This window comes from Gopherus flavomarginatus, chromosome 17 (assembly GCF_025201925.1).
Source record: "Gopherus flavomarginatus isolate rGopFla2 chromosome 17, rGopFla2.mat.asm, whole genome shotgun sequence".
Classification (NCBI taxonomy): Eukaryota; Metazoa; Chordata; order Testudines; family Testudinidae; genus Gopherus; species Gopherus flavomarginatus.
Window position 1 is genome coordinate 9,402,781 of NC_066633.1, and position 24,282 is coordinate 9,427,062.

The window sequence follows — 24,282 nt, forward strand, 5'->3', positions numbered from 1 at the left end:
TCAGTTGTGTGTGTGGCAGTGTGAGCAGACAGATGTGCAAACCCCAGAGACATCAAGGGGATTTGCTTTCACCCTTATGCGGCTTGAGCACTTTGTGCCGGGCACATGTGACCCAGAAGGTAGATCCATTGTACAGGGTGGTGCTGAGGGTGAGAGCCAGAGAGCAGGTAACCCAGGGCAGTGCCCTCCCTCTGCCAGGCTCGTTCCACGCCCTCACTGCCTTCCATTTGGAGTTTGCCAGGTGGCCTTTGGCAATGAGCAGCCCTTTTCCGCTCTCCCTGCTGGAGCTGACACAGAAAGAGACACCCAGGGACAGACACTGTGGTGCCATAATAAACTCATCATATTTCTGCTGGGGTGCAAAACACCTGCCTTGGGGTGCAGGGCAATGAGGAAAGCATTGAGCGTGAGTGGTATCTGGGTGTCTGCAAATGACTGTGTGTGGGTGCAATTGTGCACCCGTGATGGACTCTGCCTGGGTAATTGGTGTTTACGAGTGACTGGCTCTCCGTGTAACTGTGTGTGGTTGTTGTGTCTGTGTGTAGCTGCGAGCCGAGTGACTTAACCAGGGTCACTGGTGCGCAGCAAACATGGTTTTGAACTCAGCTGTCTTTGTTTGCGCTCCATAGTGCTTGACCAGGGGCTCATTAAAATATTATGCTTAGCACAATTACTAACTCATTTGTTCCAGGCAGGCAAAGCCTGGGCGTCTGTAAGACAGAACCCTACAGCGCCAGTGGACTGAGGATCATTCCGGGGTGATCTTAAATTCTCCTGGGAACTCGCCTATCTCCAGGTGGGATCAAAGCTCCCAGAGGAAAGGCGGACCTGGAAAAAAACCAACCACCCTGCCTTTCCCTGAGCCACACGCGGCTGGATCTAGAGAATCACCTGCTCGCCTGCTCCAGCCCCGCCTGGGCGATTGGATTCCTGGCTGCTTCATTTGCAAAGATTTGTTGTTGTTATTGCTGCTGCTCTCCTGGCTGGAGGGAAGTTTCTCTGCCCTGGAGAGGGATCCAGCGCAGAGACCCGGGGAAGACGGCTGTATTCTGGAGCACCCGTTAAGCGCCTGGTGCCTGATTCATTCCCTCCCCTTCCACCCCCTTTGCACACACACGCTCACGCTCTCTTTGCAAATTGTTGCAGCCCAGCCTTGGTGGCTTTGCAATCTGCCGCCTGCAACGTGCGTTTGTTGGAAAGCTAGCTAGCTTCCCTCCCCCCAGCCGCCACCGACCGGGCCACGAGCTCTCGGCTCCCACGCGCTGGATTTCCCCGCAGGAGGCGGAGGAGGAGAAGGCAGGGACTGGGAGCTTTCCTGAAGTGCAAAGCTGCTGCTGCTGCTGCTCCGTGGGGTTGTTTGCAGACAATGGGGAACTGACACAGCCCCCCTACCCCGAGGAAATGTGTCTCCTGGAGATTCCTCGCGGCCTTCGGTCCCCTGGATCCTGCTGATTCCGCGTGGAGCTCTGAGCAGCTCGGGCTGTGGTTTTGATTTGCAATGTGACCATGGCAGCCCTGTGTCGGGATGCTGGCTCATCACCTGCCCCTCCTAGCCTGTCAACGCCTTGAGCCTCTCAGCCCTGACCAGGGATCTTCCCCGGGGGATTCCTTCCTTCCAGCGCCAGGAGATGGAAGGCAGCCAGTGACCCAGCAGGGCTTGGGGTGGGGGCTAGGACCAGCTTCCCCTCACCCCTCCTAGCCAGACCACCCTCCATCTGAATCCCTGAGAGACCGGCTCAGCTGGTGGGATTGAGCCCTCCGGCCTCTGGACACCTTTCTCCGTGAGGACCCCACCGAGGAGATGAGAGGGAGATGATGATGATCGACACGCAGGTGAGCTTGGCAGGGTGGGTTTCCACAGTGATGTCCTGGTCTCTTTATGCCAGTGAAGTGGGCTTAGCGGGATAAATACTTAGACGTCCTGGGTTGGCACCGTCCCAGGTGGCACTCATGCCCCTGTCGCTGGGGAGATCCAGGTGCCAGGTCTTACCCATGCTGCTGCTGTGCCGGGATGTCCAGGGTCAGTAGAAACCACCTTTGTTAATTAGAAGCCATGGGATAGATCAGTGGATCCACCTTCGCTGCCCCAAAACTGTCTTGTCTGATGCACTGAGTCAGATGAGGTGGCTTACGTTTACTTTCAGAAGGCCCGTGCGCTAATTATATTTCCTATAGATACATGTGCAGGGTACAACCCCGACCAGGCAGCCACTCGGCTTCCGCCACCACATGACAGCATCCAGGAGGTTTCCAGTAGATGTTCATTGAACGTTTTATTAAAGCCCCACATCTGTTGCTGTTGGCTCGCCCCTGGGCTGCTGTGTGCATGGGGCACAGTGGCAGTAAGGGGGGCATGGCCTTGCATGCTGTGGGTGGGGCAGGGGACAGACAACACTGAAATGGAAACAGACCACGGCAGGTGTCCTCGGTAAGGGGAAGTAACCACAGGGGAGCTTCCCAGTCCCAGTTCTTGGTCTTTGTGTAAATAAATGTCTGAAGACCCACTGCATGTGCAGAAGGAGGTGGGTCATGGAAAGGGGAGAGACCAGATGCTTTTAAACTGGAGACCAGCGGTTCTCAATCTGTGGGTTGTGACCCCAAAGTGAGTTGCAACCTTGTTTTAATGGGGGTGGCCGGGCTGGTGTTAGACTTGCTGAGGCCTCGGGCCAAAGCCAAAGCCCGAGCCCTATGGTCTGGGGCAGAGGGCTTCAGCCCTGTGTGGCAAGGCTCAGGTTACAGGCCCCTTGCCCTGAACAGTGGGGATTAGGCTCGGGCTTCAGCTCACCCTGTCCCCCCCAGGGGCAATGGAGCTTGGGCTTTCCCCTCCCCTACTGCCCAGGGTGGCAGAGTTCAGGTAGGCACAGGCTTCGGTCCGCCTCCTGGGATCGGGTAGTAATTCTTACTGTCAGAAGGGGGCCATGCCGCAATGAAGTTTGAGAACGCCTGCAAGAGACGCTTCAGAACTGGTGGGCAGCAAATGCTCCTGAATGGTGAGACTCTGCTCCACCAGGTGCAGGGTTTGGAGCCACATAGGCAATGACTAGGCCCAAGAGACATTAGAAGGTGCCAGCCAGGCCCCTCTTCATAGTCCTTATGCCCCAAACTCTGCACCGTCCCAGCGCCTTGATGGGCCAGGCTCAAGGTGAAATGGGGCCTGGGCAACCAAATTGCAGGGCCTCAAACCCTCTGCTGCTATTTCTGGGAGTGGGTTGAAGTTGGAAACATTTGGAGAGTGGGCACTGGATTGGCGTGAATCCTCAACTGGCCCCTTCCTCCCACTCCCGCCCTTCACCCGTCAGCTAGCCCCCAAGAACTTGAGCATTCAGACAGATGCACGCCTGGGGCCGGATGCTGAGCTCTCCCACCAGTCCCTCAGACTGAGGGGTCTGATCCTCCACTCTCCTAGGCTGGTGAAACATCACTGACCTCAGTGTAAATTCCCCCTGGATTTACACCTGTGCCCGTGAGAAGAGTCTCTGGCCCTGAGCATGGAAGCACCCCCTCAGTGTGGTCAGCCTTGAAGCACTGCCTGGGGTGTCTGGGCTGTGCGTGTAGCATGCACAGGAGGAGGGACTGCTGTGTGAATTTTAAATTGATGCTCCCCCTCTAGATCCCAAACCTGCACGTGGACCAGTCCAGCGAGTGACTTCCAGGCTAAATCCAACTCCTAGAGCCGGAGGCAAAAGGTCAGCTGAAGGGAGATCCCTGCCTCTCCCTTTGTTGGAGGAATTAAATTGGCTTTTGGAGAGAAGGGAGTGATTGTTGCATTGGCAGATTCAAAACAGGAGGAGCCTCTGATAACACACTGATCTCCAAGGGCTGGCAAGCGAGGCTGGAACCAAACTCCCATCAGTTCCTTTTCTCTAGTGTTGGCCTGAACTTGAGCAGAAAGGGGGGCCTGGCCTGGAATGATTCTGCCTCCAGAACTCCTCCTGGCTCTCAGCTGGTCTGCAGGGGCTTGGACTTTGGTACCAAGGAAACTGGCAGAGGAGTCCAGCTGGCATGAGGTCCTAGTGGGGACATCCTGAGTCCTTCACAGACTGGTTCAGCTGGTGTGTTTGAGACCCCTATTTCCAAATGTGGGTGCAAGTCAGGGGCCAGGGGAGTCCCTTTAGACCCCAGGTGCTGGCAGATCAGGGGGAGGAAAGCAATCTGTGCAGACAGCGCCAAGGCAGACCTCTGGCAATGGTTGTCCTCACGCTGTAGCCCAGTGGGGGTTCCCCCATAGGGCCCAGTTTGCTCGGGGAGTCCCTTTGGGGTTTTCCAAGACCATTTTCCCAGTGTCTATGGGTTTGTGTTTCTCTCTGTCACTCTATGTATTTCTGCTGCGCTCCTTGTGCTGGGCTGTGGGGCTGCTAGGGGCCGTGGAGGCTGGTGGGAAGCAGCGTTCCCGGCCCTGCATAGGAATCCTGGAGAAAGCTGCATTGCCCACAGACTCACGCTGGGTTTCCAATACATCGCTATAGCAGTGATCATTCCGGAGGATGCCAACCTGCTGTCTACATTGTGATGGCCGAGGTATCATTTCGCCTGCCATTGCCTCGAACTCACTCATGGCATAGGAGTCGCTAACCAGCCTTCTACACACACCAGCCTAGGGCAGTAGGAAGAGAGGAGCCCAACTGGAGGGGGAGGGGTGGGGGTGGGGGGCAGATAACTAGCATATTCAGTAGAAAGTGCAGGGGCAATTAAGAGAAGCTGAATCCCCACCCCCACACCGCCCACACTGGAATGGCCCAGGGCTGCAGGGTGACATGCTGCACAGTGTCAGTATCACGGGATCCGTAATGGGCAGAAATGGGGAGGAGTCCGAGGACTTGGGTTTTAATCTCTTCCGAAAAGAGCGGCTTGTGGCCTCATAGACCAGCTTCAGTTGATGCTGGGTGGACCCAGCTCCCCTTTGTCAGGGAGGCAGGAGGCGGGGCTGGCTCATCTGCAGGATGTTGATGGGAAAGGGGGATTGTTTGCCCATTTTGACAGAAACTGTCCCAGGTGGTGTTTGCTTCTCTCTCTCCACACTGGACTGGCTACAAGCTCCTTTATATGAAGGTGTCACTGGATGGGATTTAGCATAGTGTCCCTAACCCATTCTGCCCCCATCCTGCTGAGTGAAGGACAGGATCAAGCCACAGGTTGCCCCACAACCTCATATCCCGCTGCTGGAGGGGGAGACCCGGGCAGTCAGTGAGCGGCTCAGCCCCCATTCCCTTCAGTGGGAGCTGAGCAGTTCACCAGCTCCCAGGCGTAGGCCTCAAGCAGCAGTTTGTGCCGCTGGTCTCTGGCTGGTGGTTGTGGCAAATGGATGTGCCTAGGAAGGAGGTGGGATGGGCTGGGATCTGAGCCAGGATGGTGGAGGTGGAAGGGCACTGCCCAAGTGCTACATGGACTTGCTGGCTAGCAGCTCTCCATAGAGAAATGCAGTTGCTACGGGGCTCCTGCCGTGGCTGGGAGCAGCTCTTGTGCCCCGTGGTGCTAGGGGCGCACAGGTAAGAGGTCACAATACATCGTGAGGCTACCCACGACTTGCAGCCATCTGGGCATCAGCCAGCATGTGCACTCGCCTCTCCAGTGCCAGCCCTTGCAGTGGATAAATGGAGCAGGGAGGGAGCTGACGGCTCCGTGTGATGCCTCCCCAGCCCCCTCCTTCCCTCCTCGGGGTAATCAGGCTTGAGGGTGACATTTGTTGAATTATTCTTGAAAAATCAACACCAGTAAAAGGTTAGAAAAAGGGGGGAGGGGGGATTTCTGGTCCCTTCCTGGATCCCTGACCCTCTGGGGACCTGGTGCCACAGGAGACCACTCGCAGCGGTGCGGAAACAGAGCTGGGCTCCCACAGGGATGCAGCAAGCCCCCACCTAAAGCCATGGCCACGGTGGGAGAGGTCGGTGCTTGGGAGGGCTCTAGACGGGTGGTAGTGATGTTGGTGGCTCAGTAGGGGTCGCTCCTCTCGCTGCATCGATGTCATGTGGGCGTGTTGGAGGGCAGAGAGGGCTCCTTTGTGTGCAGTGTTACAGGTCCCATTGCAGTTCTCTCCTCTCCTGACTGATTGTTTGAACGTTGGAAGTGATAGCAGGGGCTGGGCCTGAGCCCTGTGAGGTTTGGACCCTGACCTGGATATGCCCAGAGGTTGGGGTTTGTCTCTGGGGGTTGAGCCCCATTGTCGCTGTCATACAACCGTGTCTCTGATGTTACTGTTACAGGCAGCTGCTCTGATCCGGGTCTATTTTCTTGGAACAGGAATGGAACCACCATGGGGGTTGGGGCGGCTGGGCAATGCAATGCCCCCACAATTGGTATGGGGGACTCAGGTCCATCCAGCAGGCGCTAGGAACAACCTGAGCTGTGCCCCATTGCTAGGAATGACCCAGGAGGTCTCTGACCTGCTGCACCTGAAGAGCTTGTCTGTCCAGCAGGTGGCACTATTGCTTTCTCTATGGAATATCAGCTGGTCAGCTCTCATGGGTCCACTGGGAAATGTGACCGACTTTCAGGGCTTGAGCTTGGTGAGTCCCTGTGTCTCTCCTCATCACGCTTGAGTAGCTCAGTCTGCACAGGGGCTTGGACTTCCCCGGAGGAGGGGCTGGCAGAAGGTTGAGGAGAACGATCTTTGCATCTCAAAGGTCTTGCTGCCTGAAGACAAGGTTTGCTTTGCCATTGATGGTGGTGATCTAGGGTGACTAGATGTCCCAATTTTATAGGGACAGTCCTGATATACAGGGCTGTATTTTACATAGGGGACCTATTACCCCTCACCCCTGTCCCTATTTTTCACACTTGCTAGCTGGTCACCCTTTGGTGGTCATTAATACAAAGTTGCATTTATTAAGCAAGGCAGTGGCTGTCCCACGCACACTTAGCTAGTAGATCTGGGTTCCAGTCTCAGTCCCACCACTGACCTGCTGCGTGACCTCAGGGAGGTCATGGTAACAGCTATGTGCCTCGGTTTCCCCATCTGTAAAACAGAGATAATGATACTGACCTTCTTTTGTAAAGGGCTTTGAGATCCCCTAATTAAAAGGACCATATAGCTGCTCGGTACTATTTATAGACGTCTTGATTCAAAGCCAACTCACCGTGGTGAGAATCTTTCCATTGACTTTGATGGGTTTTGTATCAGGGCCAAAGTACCTTTTTGACCAAGGGACCACAGAGTGCTTAATAAACTATGTACAGAAGTTACTTCACCCAGCCCTGAAATGCAGTAACTTCTGGGGTGGGGCCTAGCAACTGTTTAACTACCACACTACCCCAGTTTAGGACAGGAGGTGAAGAAGTATCCTCTATCCCACTAAAACTGCAAGGAGGGCTTAGGTATGTGGAATGTACTGATTTCACCCATGTTGGAGATCAACTGGCACAACTGAGTGAACATCCCAGAATCTAAGGGTTACATTTCAGAGAGTTTAGGAAGGCAGAGCGGACTGACTGGCGTTGGAATGTACCCAGGATATTCTTGCCCAAGGTGGTTATCTCAATAACCAAAGCTCTCTCGAGCATTTTGTTGGGATTATTTCCACTTGAATCCTGTCTCCTAGGATCTCAGTAACGGGTGCTGTGATGCAGAGACGACTCTGTTCCGCCACCCCTGAGACAGATCTACCATTTTATTAGGATAAGCCAAACCAAGCCTTCATTTGACACATGAAGCTGGGGACCAATGGGGGCCATGCTGCTGTGGCTGGAATGTAGAAGAGAACGGTATGAAACCAGCATGTAAGGAGCAGCACACAGGGCTCACCTCTTTTCCTCAAGGACACTTCAACCCAGCAGAATAATCCTTTGCCCTTCTCTGCCCCTTCCCTCTATGCACCTCCCAGTGCTTCATGAGCATTTATGTCTTGCATCCCTAGAGGTTGAACTGTATTCTTGTCCCCATTTTACAGAGGGGGATGCTGAGACACAGACGTGGTGGAGCGGAGAACAGACCCAGAAGTGATGACGCCTGTGCCTACGCATCTGGGGCCTGGAGTTAGAACCCCTCCCTGGCCCAGGCAATAGTGGGGCTAGGATATTGTCACGGGAAAAGCCTCCCCTTGCGTTGAGAGTTCTCCCTCGCATGTGCAGGATTTATTCTGCCCTGGTGCTGGGCGCAGAACCCCCTGTTAATGCTGATGGGACACATCCAGTGACAGGAGAGAGCAACACAAGGTGGTGCCCTGTCCCAGCCATCTCTTCCTTAAAATGCACTGTTCACCTGCACTTATCTGAGGTCCTTCTAGGGCACGAATCTCAGAATGCGGTCCTCCGTTATTATGGTGACGAGGGCTGTGTAAGTATTTGGATACCAAGGCCCTCCTCACCATAGTATCCCACTGCTTTATTCTGAGGTTCAGATGATTGGGGGCAAGGTGGTGCATTTTTATGGCAGCCTGGCACAAAGCTTGCCCTACAGAACGTACTCCTCACTCGGGCCGGAGCTGCATGAAATGCCTTTGCCTTTGTCTGCCAGGTCTAAGCCCCTGTGCTGCTGGTATTCGCGTCGGCGGTGCCTTTGGCTGAACCGTGATAGAACGTACTCTGCTCACGCTTGTGTGCGTGGAAGCCTACGTTTGGGACGCATGGTTTAACCCAGGTGACTGTAGCATAGATGGACATAAGGGCTCTCAGCTGATGGTTGATTATTAGTCTGTATTTCAGTATTGTCCAAAGGCCCCAACTGAGAGCGTGGCCTGCTGTGCTGGGCTCTGCACGTACACATAGTGAGACAGTCTCTGCCTCAAAGAGCTTCAGTCTAAACGGACAAGGCGAAGGTTGGGAAGGGAAGTGGAGGCACAGAGAGGTCACATGACATGCTTAAGGTCATGCAGCAGGTCAGTGGCAGAGCTGGGACTGGAATTCCGGTCTGTTGATTCCCAGTCCAGTGTTCTGTCCACTGGACTGTGATGCCTGGAAGGAAACTGACCTGCTCTACAAGGTGGCTAAACAGGTGGGGGTCAAGAGGCCCCAGCAATGAGGACGGCACTTCACGCTGTTGGCTTTCGGCAGAGGCTGCTATAAGAAATTCCAGCTGCCAGCCATTAATGTGCTAAGTGCACCGATTTTAGCACATGCCCAGATCCTCTCTGCATGGAGCCATTCCCCGCCATCACCACTTCCCAAGTGACCTAGTGGCAACAGCGGGGAGAGCAGGCTGGTCCTTGCTGGGTTAGCCGTGGCTGGGAATGTCCGACCGGCTCAGCCCCGGTCAGTATAGCTGGATGAATTCCCAGCTGGTCTGTGGTGGGATTGCAGATGTGATATTCCCCAGGGATCTGTGCCGCTAGCTGAGTAACTTCTCTGGGCCCTGTTGGCTTGTAAAGCAGCCTGGGAATGACTGTGCATTCATCCCAGGAGGGATGTCTAATGTCCATCAAGCTGGCTTTCTCCTTTGTATCGGATGTTCTGTTCTCCACTTTCTTTTGTGTCCCTGCCTTGCGCACTTTGGCCATCAGTCAAAAAAATGTTTGTAGACACGAGCTGACGTCAAGGGCTGCCTGGTGACTGCATGTCACTGATCACAGGCTTCCAAGAAAGAGCTCCTACTCCCTGGAGGCCTGGTGCGGACAGTGGGAGTTCATCCATTCAGGAGATCGTTGTAGTGCCCGGACAAATTTATGGTCTGTGACTCCTCTTCTGTTGCTGGTCTCCTCGGAGCATGACTGAGCTGGACAGAGATGGGATGCTGGATTATTGTGCCAGGCTTTTCTTTCTGAGTCCAGGGCTGGCAGACGTCTGCAATTGAGGGTGGGTGTGGGATAGCAGAGAGGTGGGCTATGTCTCCATTACACTGTCTGTCCCAAGCAGGATAACAACCTTCATTATGTTGCCTAGAGAGAAGTGTCTTCAGGGGGATAATTAAGGGGAGAGGCAGTGAGACAGAGGAGGTGAAGGATGAGGGAAAGCACCCGGGGTGAAATCGGAAACAACCCAAACCCACGGCCATTACAGAGCCAAATTGTCTGAGGTGCTGACACAATCAGCCAACCCTCTCCCCTGCTCCTCATCCTGGCTTCTAGCCATGACTGGAAGCTGACGCCATGTGGGACCCTGTACCTGAGGGATATCCAACCCACTCCTGGAGCCTCGGGAGCTTTAGAAAGGTTCTGAGGCTTGGTGGCAGAGTTCTGGGATGCTCTTCCCAACCTGGATGCCAAGCCTTCCTGAGCTTCCCCAGCAAAGAGTGTGAGGAGGTGGTGAAGACAGGAGGAATGGGGTGAGTGGTGGTTAAATTTCTGGAGGGAACTGTCCAGGGGACGCTCTTCTCTGTTGAGGTTCAAGCTAAGGCGCCGTGAGCTGGGCACACCCTCCCCCAAGGTTCATGCTACCTATTATTATCCCTCTGCCTCGACATATGCCATCTCCCTCTCCGCCCCTAGCCAGTTTCTCAGGATGATGAGAACCTGATGTTCCTTTTCTCCCTCTTCCTCCAAAGCTGCACCCGCCCCCAGCTAAAAATGCCCTGCCCCTTCTGGAGACAGGATGTGAACTCTGTAAAGGTCACATCCGACACATTGTAACTTGCCAAGTCATCCTGCAGAAAAAGAATGGGTCGGCCTGTCCGTCAGCTTGGCACCTGAGGATGCATAGGGGTGGGGAGTTCAGCGGTGTCTCGCTGTGCCTGGAAGGGTTGTATTGGACCCCTGTGAAGATCTCCAGGGTCCATCCTGTTGTGTACCCCTGGCCTCACTGCCGCCATATGATGCCAGATTTCCCACCATGTTTACTGCCATAGGCGCGAAACAGCCGCTCTGCAGCGTGTTCTGTGCTCATGGGCCCGTGCGGCCTGTGCTTCCAGCCTCCCCTTGCAGCAGTGAGGAGTGCTGGCTGGAGACTTTGCTAGTGTAAATAACTGTGACAGGAATTTGGGAAGGAACCTAGGATTGCAAGTCAGTGAAAGGCCAGCACAGCAAACTCTGGCTCCTTCCCTGAGAAAGGAGGAAATGGCCCATACAGAGGATGCTCTCTGACGCAGTGGGTTATGGAGACCTGGCTCTGAGAATGGCTTTGAGTGAACAGGATTTTGGCCAAAGGCTCAGCCTCTATCTGGTTCCTCCAGGAAAGGGTGGTTTGACGGTTGGGGATCAGGCAAAGGCCAGGGCTCGAATAGCTGGGTGTAAAAGCTCAGGATGGAGGGTCCCAGAGCTGGAACAGAAGCGGGAGCTGAGAGTCAGGACTGAGGTCCCTTGGCGGGACTCACTGGACAAGAATAGCAGAGGGTGCACCAGGTTCAGGTGGAGGAACATTGGCAGGAGGAGCCCTGGGCTGGAATAGCAGGGGATGGGAAGGCTGCCGGTTGGGACAGAGGTGCATTGGCAGAGCTATGGGCAGGGAGGATTTGATTTAAATCACTAGTAAGGAAGACTCAATTTAATCATGGATTTCTACATAAACGTGCATTCTTGTTGGTTGTTATAACCTTAATACATATTCTTCACAACTCAGAGATAGATGTAGGTTTCATTTTTAGAAGGTACACACTATACATTTTAAAAGTGATTTATTTTGAAAACTTTTCAGATTAGTTTTACAGCTATATCAGAAAATGAATGATTGTTTGGTTATTTCATTTACTGAAGGTAATTGAAGCAGATACTTACGATGTAATTGGGAGACGAACTATCTCCAATTCATCAGTTAATCATTAATATTTGGAGGATTTTCTTGCCATGCTCTATTAGGAGGAGAACATCACCAGACAGACATTTAAATCTTTTTTTATTTAACTAAAACAACATTACGTATTCTGGATCTTTTTCTTCAACAGCAAACATATTTTAACAAAATAAGCATATGAATTTTTGAATTTATTTAAACATTCAAGTTTTTTAAAATCAGGTTTGTTTTTGTTAAAATTGTTTTTAACTAAAATAGTTAAATGAAATATTTAAAAAAAAATCGACTGTCAGCCAGGTCAACATAAAAACTTAAAATATTGGCTTCTGCAGCTAACTCAGTCGTCTTCACCTTCATTTTCAATCTGGAAAAGAAAAACAAGCTTACCTGCTTTTTCAGGTCCCAAATAATTTCTCAATTTGGAATGAATTAGTCCAAAGGAAGAAAATATTCTTTCTACGCTGGCAGAAGAAGCTACTTCTGTTAAAAGTGAGATTATCACTTCAACAGTCTCTGAATCCAAGTGCTGAAGTGACTTCCACGAGTTCACTGGTGTGCTTTCTTTGAAACATCATCAGCAGACATATTTCTTGAATGGTTCTTATTCCCACACTGGGTCTCTTTTACGGCCTGCTGCCATTATAGGTTTTCCCTTCTAGTGAGAGAATGGTATGGTAGATCTTGAATCAGTGAAGGCCACACTCAGAAAGACCTCAAGACTTCTGAAATATGCTGCTCAAACAGTTTCACTTTTGTTTCTACTACCTGTCCCTCCCGTCTCACATTCATCTCCAGACTTCTTCTCCTTGTCCATATCTATTCTGCCCCCAACAATCTTCTATTCATTGAACTTCTGAAACGTTGCATTTTTAGAGAGAGGTAGGGGATTGACTCTGTACACAAATTTGCAGCGGGACAGTAGGGTTGAGGTCTGTTATTTCTCACCTCTGTTTATTTTATTTTATTTTGTTTTTTGCTGTTAACAAGCATGTTATCTCTGGAGACACAAATCCACTGTCTGAGAATTGCAAAACTAAGCATCTCTAATGGTATCTTCTAGACTGAGCACTGAGTCCCACTGAGTAGATAGAAAGATTAACCTAAATAAACTATACAGAAGCCCCTGGAACCCCATAAAATTGGGTCCCTAATCCATGAACTATTGGAACACATTTACAAAACTTTTCTTAAACATGACATGAATATATTGTCTCATACTATAGAATTCGAATTTATAATCCTTATTCCATGATGAGATATCTTTGAGCTATAATGTATCTTAATTCAAACTATCTTTAGATAGGTTTTTTCCTCAAAAAGCATTTTATCAAAAAAATCTGATTTAAATTTAAAAAATCTGATTGTTATTATTTTTTTAAAAATAATTGATTTGTATCCACCCTGGCTATGGAGAATTCCCAGGCCGGAAGAGCTCAGTGGGTTTGTGGGTCAGAATTGCAGGGGTTTCTCTGTGTGTGCGGGTCCAAGGACCGGAGGAGCCGGGGTGCTGCAGGGCAGGATTGAAGTATGCTGGTCGAGCCATGTGGTGACCTAGCCCGGCTGCACTGAGGTGCTGAGAGGACAGGGCAGGAAAGTCTGCCAGGAGGCGTAACGTGAGATGAAACCAGGGCAGTGTGAAGGCCCTTGCTAGCAGAGAAGGTGTTTCTCCACGCTGGCCTGTGGTGTGGCTTCAGCAGCTCGGCGAGCGCTAGTCCCACAGCAGAGGTGCCTCCGAGTGCTGCACTGTGCCCTTTGGCTCGACAGGAAATGGAAACGCCGTGAGTCTGTTTCTCGGCCAAGTGCTCTGGAGCAGCGGGGCCTGTGCTGCTTGGCAGTGGTTGAAAGTCCCAGTAGGCTTCCACATTTCCATGGCGATGGGGCGGGAGTTCCTGGCAGCCGCACTGTCCCCAGGGGCATTGAAATAGCACGGCTGCGTTGTGATCGGTGTACTCCAGTTCCTGGGGCTCTGTAGCCCAGTCACAGCACAGGCAGGACGGTCACAACTCAACCTCTTATGGGCCAAGACTGGGTCACTCCCCTCAGGGAGGCCAGATTCTTGTGACCAGAGACAGATTAATAAGAAGACTCTGCCCTTCTCCGTTAGGAGCACTTTAGAAACAATAGCAGTGCCCCACAAGGCCCGTTGATATCACCATGCCCATTCTGCCCTCAGGGAAACTGAGGCACAGAGCGATGCAGCAACTCATCCTAGTCCCACAGTGAGCCAATGGCAGAGCAGGGAGAAGATCGCTGATGTCCTGACTTGCAGCCCTGTGCTCTAACCACTAGGCATGCTTCATCCCAAAGGCTAAATGGGACTCAGATCTGCCCGGACAGACCATTCCTGCCGCTTGTCTTCCTCCTGCTTTTCTATCCCAGAGGAGGATCGCCAACCCAGCAGCAGCCTAAACCATTGTACTCTGCCTCTTCACCTGCTGCACTCCAGCCCCCTCTGAGTGTGGAGCCGCTGTTGGTGGTGAAGGCCACGAGCTCTGAGTTATGTGGACAGTGTTCTTGAGAGCAGGTTCAAATAGGGGGAAAGAGCCCCCTTCAGAGGGACTGGCCTATCGGGCACTAGCCCCTCTGGGGGGTTAATGGGAATGATTGGAATGCTAATCCCTCTCACGCCTCTGCAGTGCACAAAGAGAACAGCTTAAGCCTCCATATTCATAATCCAAGCTGGAAAAATGTGAGGCCTGGCATTTGCCCAGCATAAGTGAATGACTAAAGGGGGGTCTGCGGGAGTGCTGTGATATGGGAATTGCTGTCATTGAGATTAGGCATCAGCCTGACATTTGGATTGCCTGCCCTTATTAAAACTGCTCCAGTGGCATTCTCCAGAAGAGTCAGGCCTGAGCCCCAGTGGCTTGGCCACATCCCAGTCATCGCATGTTGCCTAGCAATGTTTCCTTGTCGGCTCACTAGGATACAGGATTTTCCTTCACTCCTTGTCCCTCAAGCTTCTGAGTAGAGCTGCTGGTGCGACTGCAGTGGCTTTGTATCTCCTCTGCTTCGCACCTAGAGCTGGCTGCAAAACAGAATTGAGTACAGCTGGAAATTCTGAAATTTGATTTTGTCTCAAATGGGAATGCAAAGTTGAAATCTTAAATTTTTTTGAAAAATGACATTTAAAAATACTTCCTTTCCACTGATAAAATAAAAGTCACAAAATGTTTTGTCCTTTTTCATGATGAAACTTTTCAGCCTTTTTGATATTTTCTGTGGGAATCTCTATGTTCCTGCAAAACATTTAGCTGTTGTCAAATCAGCCTGGGGAAACTCTTTGACCAGCTTTCCTGTTGGCTCAGAAAAGTGGCTGCATTTCAGTGGGGCATGAAGTGAAGCAATTCCAGTGTGTTCTACTGTGTATGGACCCATTCCTGCATGCTCTTATATATGGGACTAGCCCTTGTGCAGAGTCCTTACTGATGGGGGTTCAGGTTCTTGTAGTTTGTAACTCAGAGAGCACTCAGAGGATTGCAGCAGGGGCTCTGTGAATCAGTAAATAAACTCAGTTGCAAGTGGATACAGAATCTCTGTGGCAGGGTATAAGACAATGCAGAAGTGGACAGTGCTACTGGGAGCTTAAATGCATGGGATGTTAGAGATTTTACTTTGTATTAGGTGGTGCTGTGCACTTTAAATCTCTTGGAAAAACAGCCACTTTCATTATAATATGACACAAATGATCACCTAGTTGCACAATGTTTTAACCAATGGTATTTGAATCCTTAGGAGCATAAATTCCGCTGGCCTGGTGGGGGCTAACAGCTGTCTCACCCATCAGGGTAAGTGATTTGAAGGCCTAAGCATGTGTTCCCCAGGAGAACCCAGTATCTTTGGGGTGGGGGTGGGGGGGTTACAAGAGACAGTTGCAGCTGCAGCTACAGCCACCGTTTTTCCGCTTTTGGGAATTCACCCAGCCTTGGATAAAGCCAACAGGCCGTGTTCCGGGGCTTTGTAACACTCTGCTATTTACATAACCCCCCCCCCCTTTGCTCCATCCTCATTCCACTGCTCTTTGAAAGGGTGTTTAGTTAATAAGATTATTAAGCTTTCCTGTCGTTAAAGCAACAGAAATCAATGCTCAGCCCCAGGCCTGAGCTTAATGTCAGTTACAATGGTATGCCACGAGGTGGCCCCAAGCCTTAGCTGTGCTCCCTGGTTATGCCAGTGGAAGACCCAGAGCGGAGAGAGCTGGCACAGGGGAGCCTGTGTAGGGTGGGCAGGTAGGCAGCTGTCTGCACTGGGTCCCTGCATCCTTTCCCCTGCTGCTCAAGCCCTCTGAGGGCTGGTGCTAAACCAGATGGTAAGAGCTTGTGTGTGTCTGCCCACAACAGCTGCCAATGGCGGGTGGTCCCAGTTGGCTGCAATCCCTGGGATGATGGCTCTTGCTGAAGCTGGCCTCCGTATGGACAGGACCCCCTGAGGCAGCCTTCCCAGCCCAGTCCCACAATGCAATGCATCAGCTCCTGCTCCCAACAAGTACCAACTACATGAGATAGTTGTTCTCAGAATGCACCATGGGCCGAAGCTTTCACGCATCTCATACAGTCACTGCAGTGGCTTCCTTGCTTGGTGCTGAAGTCCAGAGAGCCGAGGCACCTGTTTTCTTTGGGCCAGGGGATCCTCCTGCCAGACCTGGTAAATGAGCAGCAGCCCCATCACACAGGAGGGCTTCCCTTCTCTCTTTTGGTTATAAAACATCTGGAGCCAGCCTCTCTGGACTGAGTGGTAGCTTTGCAGAGGGACCCCTGCTAGTGCAATTACTGAACAGAGGTATTTGACGCAAACCAGTGCAGTCCCAAATCTGAGAGTGGCTGCAGAACTGGCTTGTGTTGGGAACCAGGCAGGGATCCAGGCTTCTCTGTGGCAGGCTGAACTACTGTGCTCCAAAGGGGAGCCAGGCCTGGGAGAGCTGATATTTGACACCAGCCGTCAAGGAGGTCAGAGCAGGACCTTTTCAACACCTGGATTGTGTCCACCAAAGCAGACAGCCCTCCTGCCCCACTATGCCCTTCCCCTGCCTCCCCTCCCTCCTAGCGAGAGTGTGGGAGTAAAGCCAGAGTGTGAGGGGAAAGGAAGAGCTGCAAACTAAAGTGACTTTTCCTCTCTGGTCCCTGGGTGCGGCTGAGGGAAAGATCTGCAGAAAGGATCAGCTTCCCGCACTGCTGAGGAATGGACTCCAGCAATGTTGGGCAGCTCTTTGTCATGATAAGGGGTGGGGAGATGTTGAGAGACTAAATTTTTGTGTGCACTACAAAGGAAATTCTCGGTAGAAAATGAACCCACTCAAAGAATCTGTCTCTGTGACACACACTTTCCGTCCACCCACTCAAAGCAGAGATGGTAAAGAATGGATCACCTGTCAAATGGAAACCTGTTGAAAAGGCCAGACCTGCAAAGCAAGCACTGAGAGGAAGGACAGCCTTCCTGTGTGAGTCCAGGCACAGCACTTCATCGCTTTGTGCCTCAGTTTCCTGCCTGTAGGATCTCCTGGCTTTTGTCTATTTAGATTGGTATAGTGCTGTCGAATGTCACAATATTTGCTTTGAGCCCCCGAGACAAAGGGTTTATGTGAGACTGAGCTTTCATTTTAAAAAAAGGGTCTAGCTCACGTCGCTGTGGAGAAAAGTTTGAAAATGTGACCTAAGTGTGTCCTAGGGGCTCAGAGATGAGAAGGCAAGGAAAAAGAGCGCCATACGTGCTTATCACGTACAGAGGTGTATATGTCGCTATGCATACGTATTGCCTCTTCTATTGCTCCAGCCAGGAGAGGAAGGATGATCCAGTGATTCGCATGCTAGTCTGGGCCATAGGAGACCCTGGTTCAATTCCTGCTCTGCCACAGACTCTCTGTGTAGTCCCTGGGCAAGTCACTTAGCCTATGTGTGCCTCAGTTTCCCCATCTGTCAAACTAAAAGGGTGAGGGGGGTGAGAATGGGCTGCTGATAGCTGGAGGCTATAAAGCACCCAGGAAGGAGTAGGGCTATGAAGGGTGGAGCAAGGGGGTAGAACTAGGAGTCATAGGATGAAATTAAGAAAAGGAGTATTAGTATCAAGAAACATATCCTCCAGTGTGATGGGCTGGACTGTGGAATGGTCTCCAGAGGGAGGCGGTAGCAGCGTCCTCGGTTGGGTCCTTTTGAAACTAGGCTAAGCCTCTGGAGAAGGCAACTCTGTGGTGCCGAGAACAATCCTGCGCTGACTGTGAGGGGAAGGAGGCTCCTAGGCCCGGCTGAGCCTAACGCCTGTGAGTTTGTGGGTGTTTCTGCTGTGAGGAGAGGAGCCAATAAAGCCCTTCCTGCACACAGCGCTCTTCTTCATGTGCACACACGCACTGTCCGGTGGACACCCATTTACGTGTGTGCTCGCACACGGGGAAGCACCTCGCCCTGCTGGGGTTTGAACTGCATCACCCAGGTGCACAGGTTCCCTTGACCTCCGAGGAATCCCATCTCCACAGCCCTTGAAAGGAATGATAATTGGTAACTGTTGAGATGGCGGCAGCTTGCTTGTGTCTTCATTTCTCCCAGCCCCAGGGCTCCTGTGGATTCTCCAGCCAAGGCAGCCAGAGCCTCACCTACCGCCAGGCTGGCTCCTGGGCTCTGCAGCTCCTGCAGGCTTGAGGTTGGCTGGGTGGTGTGTGTGTGGAGGGGGGGCTGTCTTGTGTGGGGCCTTCAGATCTGTCACTTTACCCCTCTCTGCTCCCAGTCTGGGCCCAAGCAGGGCACTGCACCTGTAGCTACCTGTTTTGCACATGCAACTGCATAGCTTCTGTTCACAGTGGCCTTGGTTCTTGTGCACACCCATGTCACACGGGTGCCCGTTTTTTAAATGGTCCCCTCTTCTCTCCATCTGCCCCAGAGAAAGGTCCTTTCCTGGCTCTTGGGAGTTTCAAATGCATCAGGCTTTGTCATCTCTAGGGGCTAATTGCCTGCTCTCTGCCTCATCAGGCCGTAATGGGGTGATGTGTCCCCTATGAGAGCACAATGGGAAAGCAGATCAGAGTGGTTCTGATGGAGCTGTCTTTGTGCTCCCCGGGTGCCTAGACTCTCACGTGTACCTGAGAAACGTCTCTTAATTCTCAACTCGCCCATTTCCCAGGAACAGTGCCTTCGGGGGAGTGTTAACGAGACACAGAGAGCAGGAGATAGGCTGGCTAGAGGGGCCAGGGGCTGCACGTGGCGGGAAGCAGCCGCGTGCTGATGTTACCCACCCCTTGCTCCTTCTGGATGCTTGGGAACGCCATTATTGGATGGGGAAGAATCCAAACCGGATTCCTTTGCTGGGATTTACTGGGAAGGGTTGGGAGTGCTGGGGAGACAGCCCATCTGTGGAGGTGGGACGGGCCTTTTATTGCTCAGGAGCACCCCTTCTGGCTGAGAAAAGGAATATTGGTGGTAGACGGTACAGTGACTCTCAGGAAGTCCTCTGCTAGAAAGATGGCGAGGCAGGAGGCCAGGAGGATGGGGGTCAATCTGGGGCAAAAATGACAATGAGCCCCACTGGCCTAGACACTGCAGGGGGTGCCGCTAAGGGAGCTGCGAGGCTGGTTTATTCATATGCAGCGCAGCAATCTGATGAAGCAAGCTGGTCAGAGTGGAGCCGGCTAGCACACTGGTCTATCGCAGCATTTCTACCTTTGCTCCAGCCGCAGAGCTGGGCAGGTGCTAGTGCCAGGGGGGCAGGGAAGGCTCAGGAAGGCAGTGGGGTGGGGGCAGGGAGCTCGCACTGGTGTTACTCCCCTTGGCTGGGCGGGTTTAGTCAGGAATGACGCAGGGCTCTGGAATGGTGTTTATACCCCGCTCAGGAATGCTCCCCGCTCTTGACAGGGGATTCCTCTCTGACAGCTGCTGCTGTCTCACCTAGATTGAATAGTGTGTGTGTGTGTGTCTGAGCGTGTGTGTGTGTGTGCGCGCATGGGGAGGGGAAAGTCAGAGTCACCAGGGCCAGCCAGGACAGGCCATCCCATGTGACCTATTACCAAACACAAACACTGCAGGTCTGACACCTTAACTCTCTCTCGGGATCAAGAGAGGCTGGGGGGCAGGGAGAGGAGGTATGAAAAACAAATCTAATGCAGCAGTAAATCCAGTCTATGTCCCGTCTGTAGGATCCCTACTTGTACTAGTCTAGAAGGGGGATGGGGGAGGCTCACAGATCCCTAATACACTGCACAGGCTACCCTGTAGCTGAGAAAACAGATGGTTGGGTTTTTAGGATAAATCTGCCATGGGTGGAGGGAAATGCTGGATTCAAGTTATGGGGGGAATAGGGTGGGAGTGATGAACTCAAGGGAGTACAGTGACCCAAAACAAATGGCTCTAGAGGGTCACGAAACTGCAAGCTGCACCTTCCCCACCAGTGGCTCAGAACTACCTCCTGTCCCACTGGATACACCATTCTGCTTCCCAGCTGTTGGCCCTGCCAGACTAGCCCTTCCCCAACCCTCTGAGATCAGGAAGCGAGAGTCCATGTCCCATCCTGTGGCAGGCATAAGACTGAATTCTAATCTCCTTCCCCACTACGCGGTCAAAAATCCATCTGCTTCGACCCTCGCTCTGTGCCGGGTGGGTGGTAACCTGGCCGGTAGCACAGTGAATAGCGGACACCTTTGTACCATGTTGGCAGGCAGCTGGTTTCCAGGTAAACAGCAAGATAGATTGCTCAGTTTCCAACCCCTCCCTTGGCTGACACGTTCTCGGCGCCCCATGTGACTCGAGAGCAATGCTGGGCGTGTCTGGGAGTGTGGGTAAAGCACCCGGGCTGGAGAGGAAAAGACGACAGATGTCATTTGGGAGGCATGGCTGTTAAAGAACAGCTGTTTGGCAGATGCAGTGTCCCTGTCCAGAAGTGAGTCACTCACTGACAACATCCGTTTGTAGGCAGTGCTCGGTGGGGGATGGAGGTCTGGTTTCCATGACTGTCCATATCCAGGGAAGACAACAACAAACACAGAGGATGTTCTGTAGAACTGACTCAATCACACAGATATGGCACCAGCCCTGGGCGGGAATAGAGGGCAAAGGACGTGACAGGGATCATATCATCCGCAGATAGGCCTTTATGTTTCTACCTATCCCTGCAGCTGCAGAAGGGCTCCAGTTTGCCACGTGTTTTTGGTTTTTAATACCTGGGCAGCCAGGGTGAGTGATGGGATGGGGCAGCCGTGTTTATCAAAGAAACGTGGAGGTATTTATTAGTGCATGCATGCGACTCGTGCATATTTGTGGGGTCTGTCTGTCTGCATGCATATGGTGGGCTGTTGGGGGGTGATTGGATGGATGCATAGGACACATGCATCCCTGCCTCTGTGCAATGCCTCTGTGAGTGTTCTATGGTTGACATTCGTCTGGTCTCTGTCACTCAACTCCATCTTGCTGATGAAGCAGACAAGGATTATGACCTGTACCTCTGTCTGTCACCATACCCAGAAACCAAGAGTGTCCAGCACAAACAGGGAACTGGCTATGGAAATGCCCTCTGGCAGATTGCAAGCTCTTCAGAAGCAGGGGTTTTCTATGGAAACTCAATAAATTTTGTAACCATAGCAACCCCAAGTAAAGATCACCCCCCTTCTCCTCCTCCAGATGAAATACCCTTCATGACAGCTCAATGTTACCAATTCCTGGGGGATTTATTTCAGCTGGATAAAGCACTTCAACGTTGAATAAGGCAGCTGGATTGCAAGCAACAGAGCTTTTTTTTTTTTAACTGATGAATGAAGATGCATTTAGAAGCAGAAATGAGGTCCATAGATACCTGCCATTCCCTCCTGCCCCAGTGTAAGAAGCTGTCCCTCTGCCATTTTGGTGCCATTTCCTAAAAACACCCCTTTTGTTCCCCTCCCCCCCCAAACAAAACAGGCTGCTGGAGATGCATCTGTATCTGATTTTTATTTTTTTGGCTCCATTGGTTAGGGGTTGTTGCATATGGTCATCTCCATGGAGACAGAGCCCGGCTCTGCCATTTCCTAGATACCTGTTTGATTGATGGTGAGCAAAACCAACAGCTCATTTTCTATTTGAAATTAAGTAACAATAGCGACTGGGATCTCTACTACGTTTAGGTCCTGGTGTGAAATTCCAACCCACACAGGAGCTTAAAAATCAAAATACATCAAGTGTTAAAGGCGGGGAGGAATCCCGTGAAAACTAATTGGTTTTCCCTTTTAATGCTCATTAGCTGTTCGGTTTGCATTGCTAATTGACGCTCTGTACTTATTAAAAGGTGCTTCGTAAGGTCTTGGTTACAAATGAGTTTCACATGCCTGTCTCTTCTGGGGAGCAAGGGAGTTTGCAGAATGGTGGGAGTCCGTGGCGTTCCATTGCCTTGGGAGACAGTTTGGGCAGTGGAATTTATTAGGAGATGATTGAAGATGGAGCACATGTCAACGAATCCACATCTTCATCTTCAGGGCAACTGGCAGCAACACTGGGCTTTTCCTGATTTGCTTCTCTGCCGAAGGAAACTGAATGCAAGGAACAGAAGTGGCCAGGTGTATGGAGACCCTGTGGCAGAAATAAGCTCTGATGGGAGTGAGGGTGGAATGTTCAAAAATTCTCCTTCACCATTCAGGGATTGGAAGTCAATGGGGCTTGTGCTCTTATGTCCCTTAGGGCCAGATTGGCAAAGGTGCCTTAGGTGCCTGAAGATGCAAATAGGCATCAAGTAGGATTGACAGAAGTGCCTAAGTGAATTAGATGCCTAACTTCTATCGACTTTCAATGGAACTTAGGCACTGACCTGCTTGGGCACCTTTGTGAATCCCACTAGGTGCCTAAATCCCTTTGTAAGTCTGGCTCTTAGGCTCTTTGTTAGTCCCACCCAGGGGGATTCTGTAGAGGGACTCTGTGGGGATAAGATTTCTGTGTTTATAGAACTAGATTTCCTCCCTCTGTTACTCAGAGTATCAAAGGGGAAGAACTGCTTAGAAACCTTATTTACTTTTCATTCCTCAGGCTGTTTTATTTCCTATTTACATTTCTATCAGCTTGGGGCAATGAAAACAAAAGGGTCTATTTCAAGGTGTTTCTCCTGAGTTTCACATTCTCCTGCGTGAGAGCAGGATGCTGCTAGGGTTTGGGTTGTAGACAGCTCATGGGGTTGGGATTTCCTTTGGAAAGCAAACTTTCCACTGTCTTTGTGGGATTTCTTTAATATCATGGAGCCTTTGATGTTTGACTTGTAAAACCTTGAGGTCAGATTGTGCAACCCTTGGTGATGCACTGTCTCCTGTGAGCTGTCTACTCCCCTAAGGCCTTGGCTATGCTGCGTTTGTAAGTCACCCGGTACAAATCTGTGCCATGTCTTTGTAAATGGTGTCTATGCTTTGGGTTTGCACCATTGCAGCTACACCAGTGGCTAAAATTCCAGCGTAGACAAGGCCTTTTTGTTTACAAACCCTAGCTTCAGTGCCCTAAGTTGAATTGATGATGAGCAGACCTCACACAGCAGCCTTTTCCTTACACTCTGCGGGGATCTGCTGGGCAATCAGTCTCACAGCTGAAAACCTGGGAGCATTTTCGTAAAGGACCTGGGGAGTTAACAACCACCCTTTGCTGGGAGAGGTGCATGTCCCAGACAGGCAGTTGTCTATCAGTAGGGCAGTGGTGGACCTGTCAGAGCCCACGGAGGCCTGCATAGGAATCCTTGGTGAACTTCCCTGGAATTATTCCTTTCCTGACGAGACCTTTACTGGAAAGCGGCGTTTCCCAACAATGGTTGCCAGCTGCCTGGCTGGACCTGCAGGAAACAATCAACCCCGAAATAATTAAATAAAAATTATTAATAAAATTAAATAGCGAAGCGGTAGAGAATGAATCGGAGTTTTGCCTCAACCGGGAACCAGGGACTTGGGTAAAGTGTTCCAGCTGGGAGGATTTTCCCACCAGCTGTGGCATCTTGTGGCAGGGCTTCTCTGCTGGGTCGAGAGGGGGCTGGCGCTTGCAGGTCAACCCTTTCCATGTAATACAAGGCTAGCGGGTGACACGTGCTTTGGGTCAGACCCTTGTCCATTGATATCGGAGGAACCAGGATCTTTGCACACGACTTCCATTGATGCCAGTGGGTTGAGGAGGTAGAATTACGGCCACATATCCAAGTCCCTGGGGATCCTTGTGGAAGGTGGCTGGCTTGGTGACAGTCATGAGCAAGGGTAATCTCTGCATTCCACACCTGTTGAAGATGCCTGGTGAAGCCATTCTTCAAAGCTACTGGGATAGGGTCACTAGTTTCCCCATCCCACCAGAGCTGTTGGGAGAACAGTGAAGGGGAATGAAATGTCCGTCGTGGATGGAGAAGCTTGTGGTGTCCTCGCAACGACTTCAGATACCTGATGGAGACCAAGGAAGAGCCTGATTTCCCCAAAGAATCCACCCCAGGTTTTATCCTGAGCGCAGTGCATGCTGGGATCGTGGTCAGTGGATTCTCCTCTGGGGATCATATAAAGCTGGTCACCTCCCTGACCAGTGTCAGGGCTTTAGTTTTAAGATGCTGTCAGCAACAGCAGGGTTGGCTTAGGTCTGAGAGTCTGTCATGGGTGAGAATTGCTGCCTGTTGTCCGGGGACGTGGAGTAGGACGTAGGATGGGGGGCTCCCCACAGCGGCCCTGCTGTTGAACGCTGTGAATGCAAAGGAGTCATAGTCTGGAGCCTCATTGCTGGGCCTCTGCTGGTGCCTCCCTGG

At 51.6% G+C, this 24,282-nt stretch overlaps 1 protein-coding gene across 1 annotated transcript in view; it reads left to right on the forward strand.

Moving 5' to 3' along the window:
- Positions 1-1,090: 1,090 nt before the first annotated feature.
- Positions 1,091-24,282, forward strand: part of RALGDS (ral guanine nucleotide dissociation stimulator) — a 104,292-nt gene continuing 81,100 nt past the window's right edge. The window contains exon 1 of the mRNA XM_050927022.1: positions 1,091-1,833. Coding sequence (XP_050782979.1) covers positions 1,813-1,833 — 21 coding nt within the window. The 5' untranslated portion in view covers positions 1,091-1,812. The remainder of the gene's footprint in view (positions 1,834-24,282) is intronic.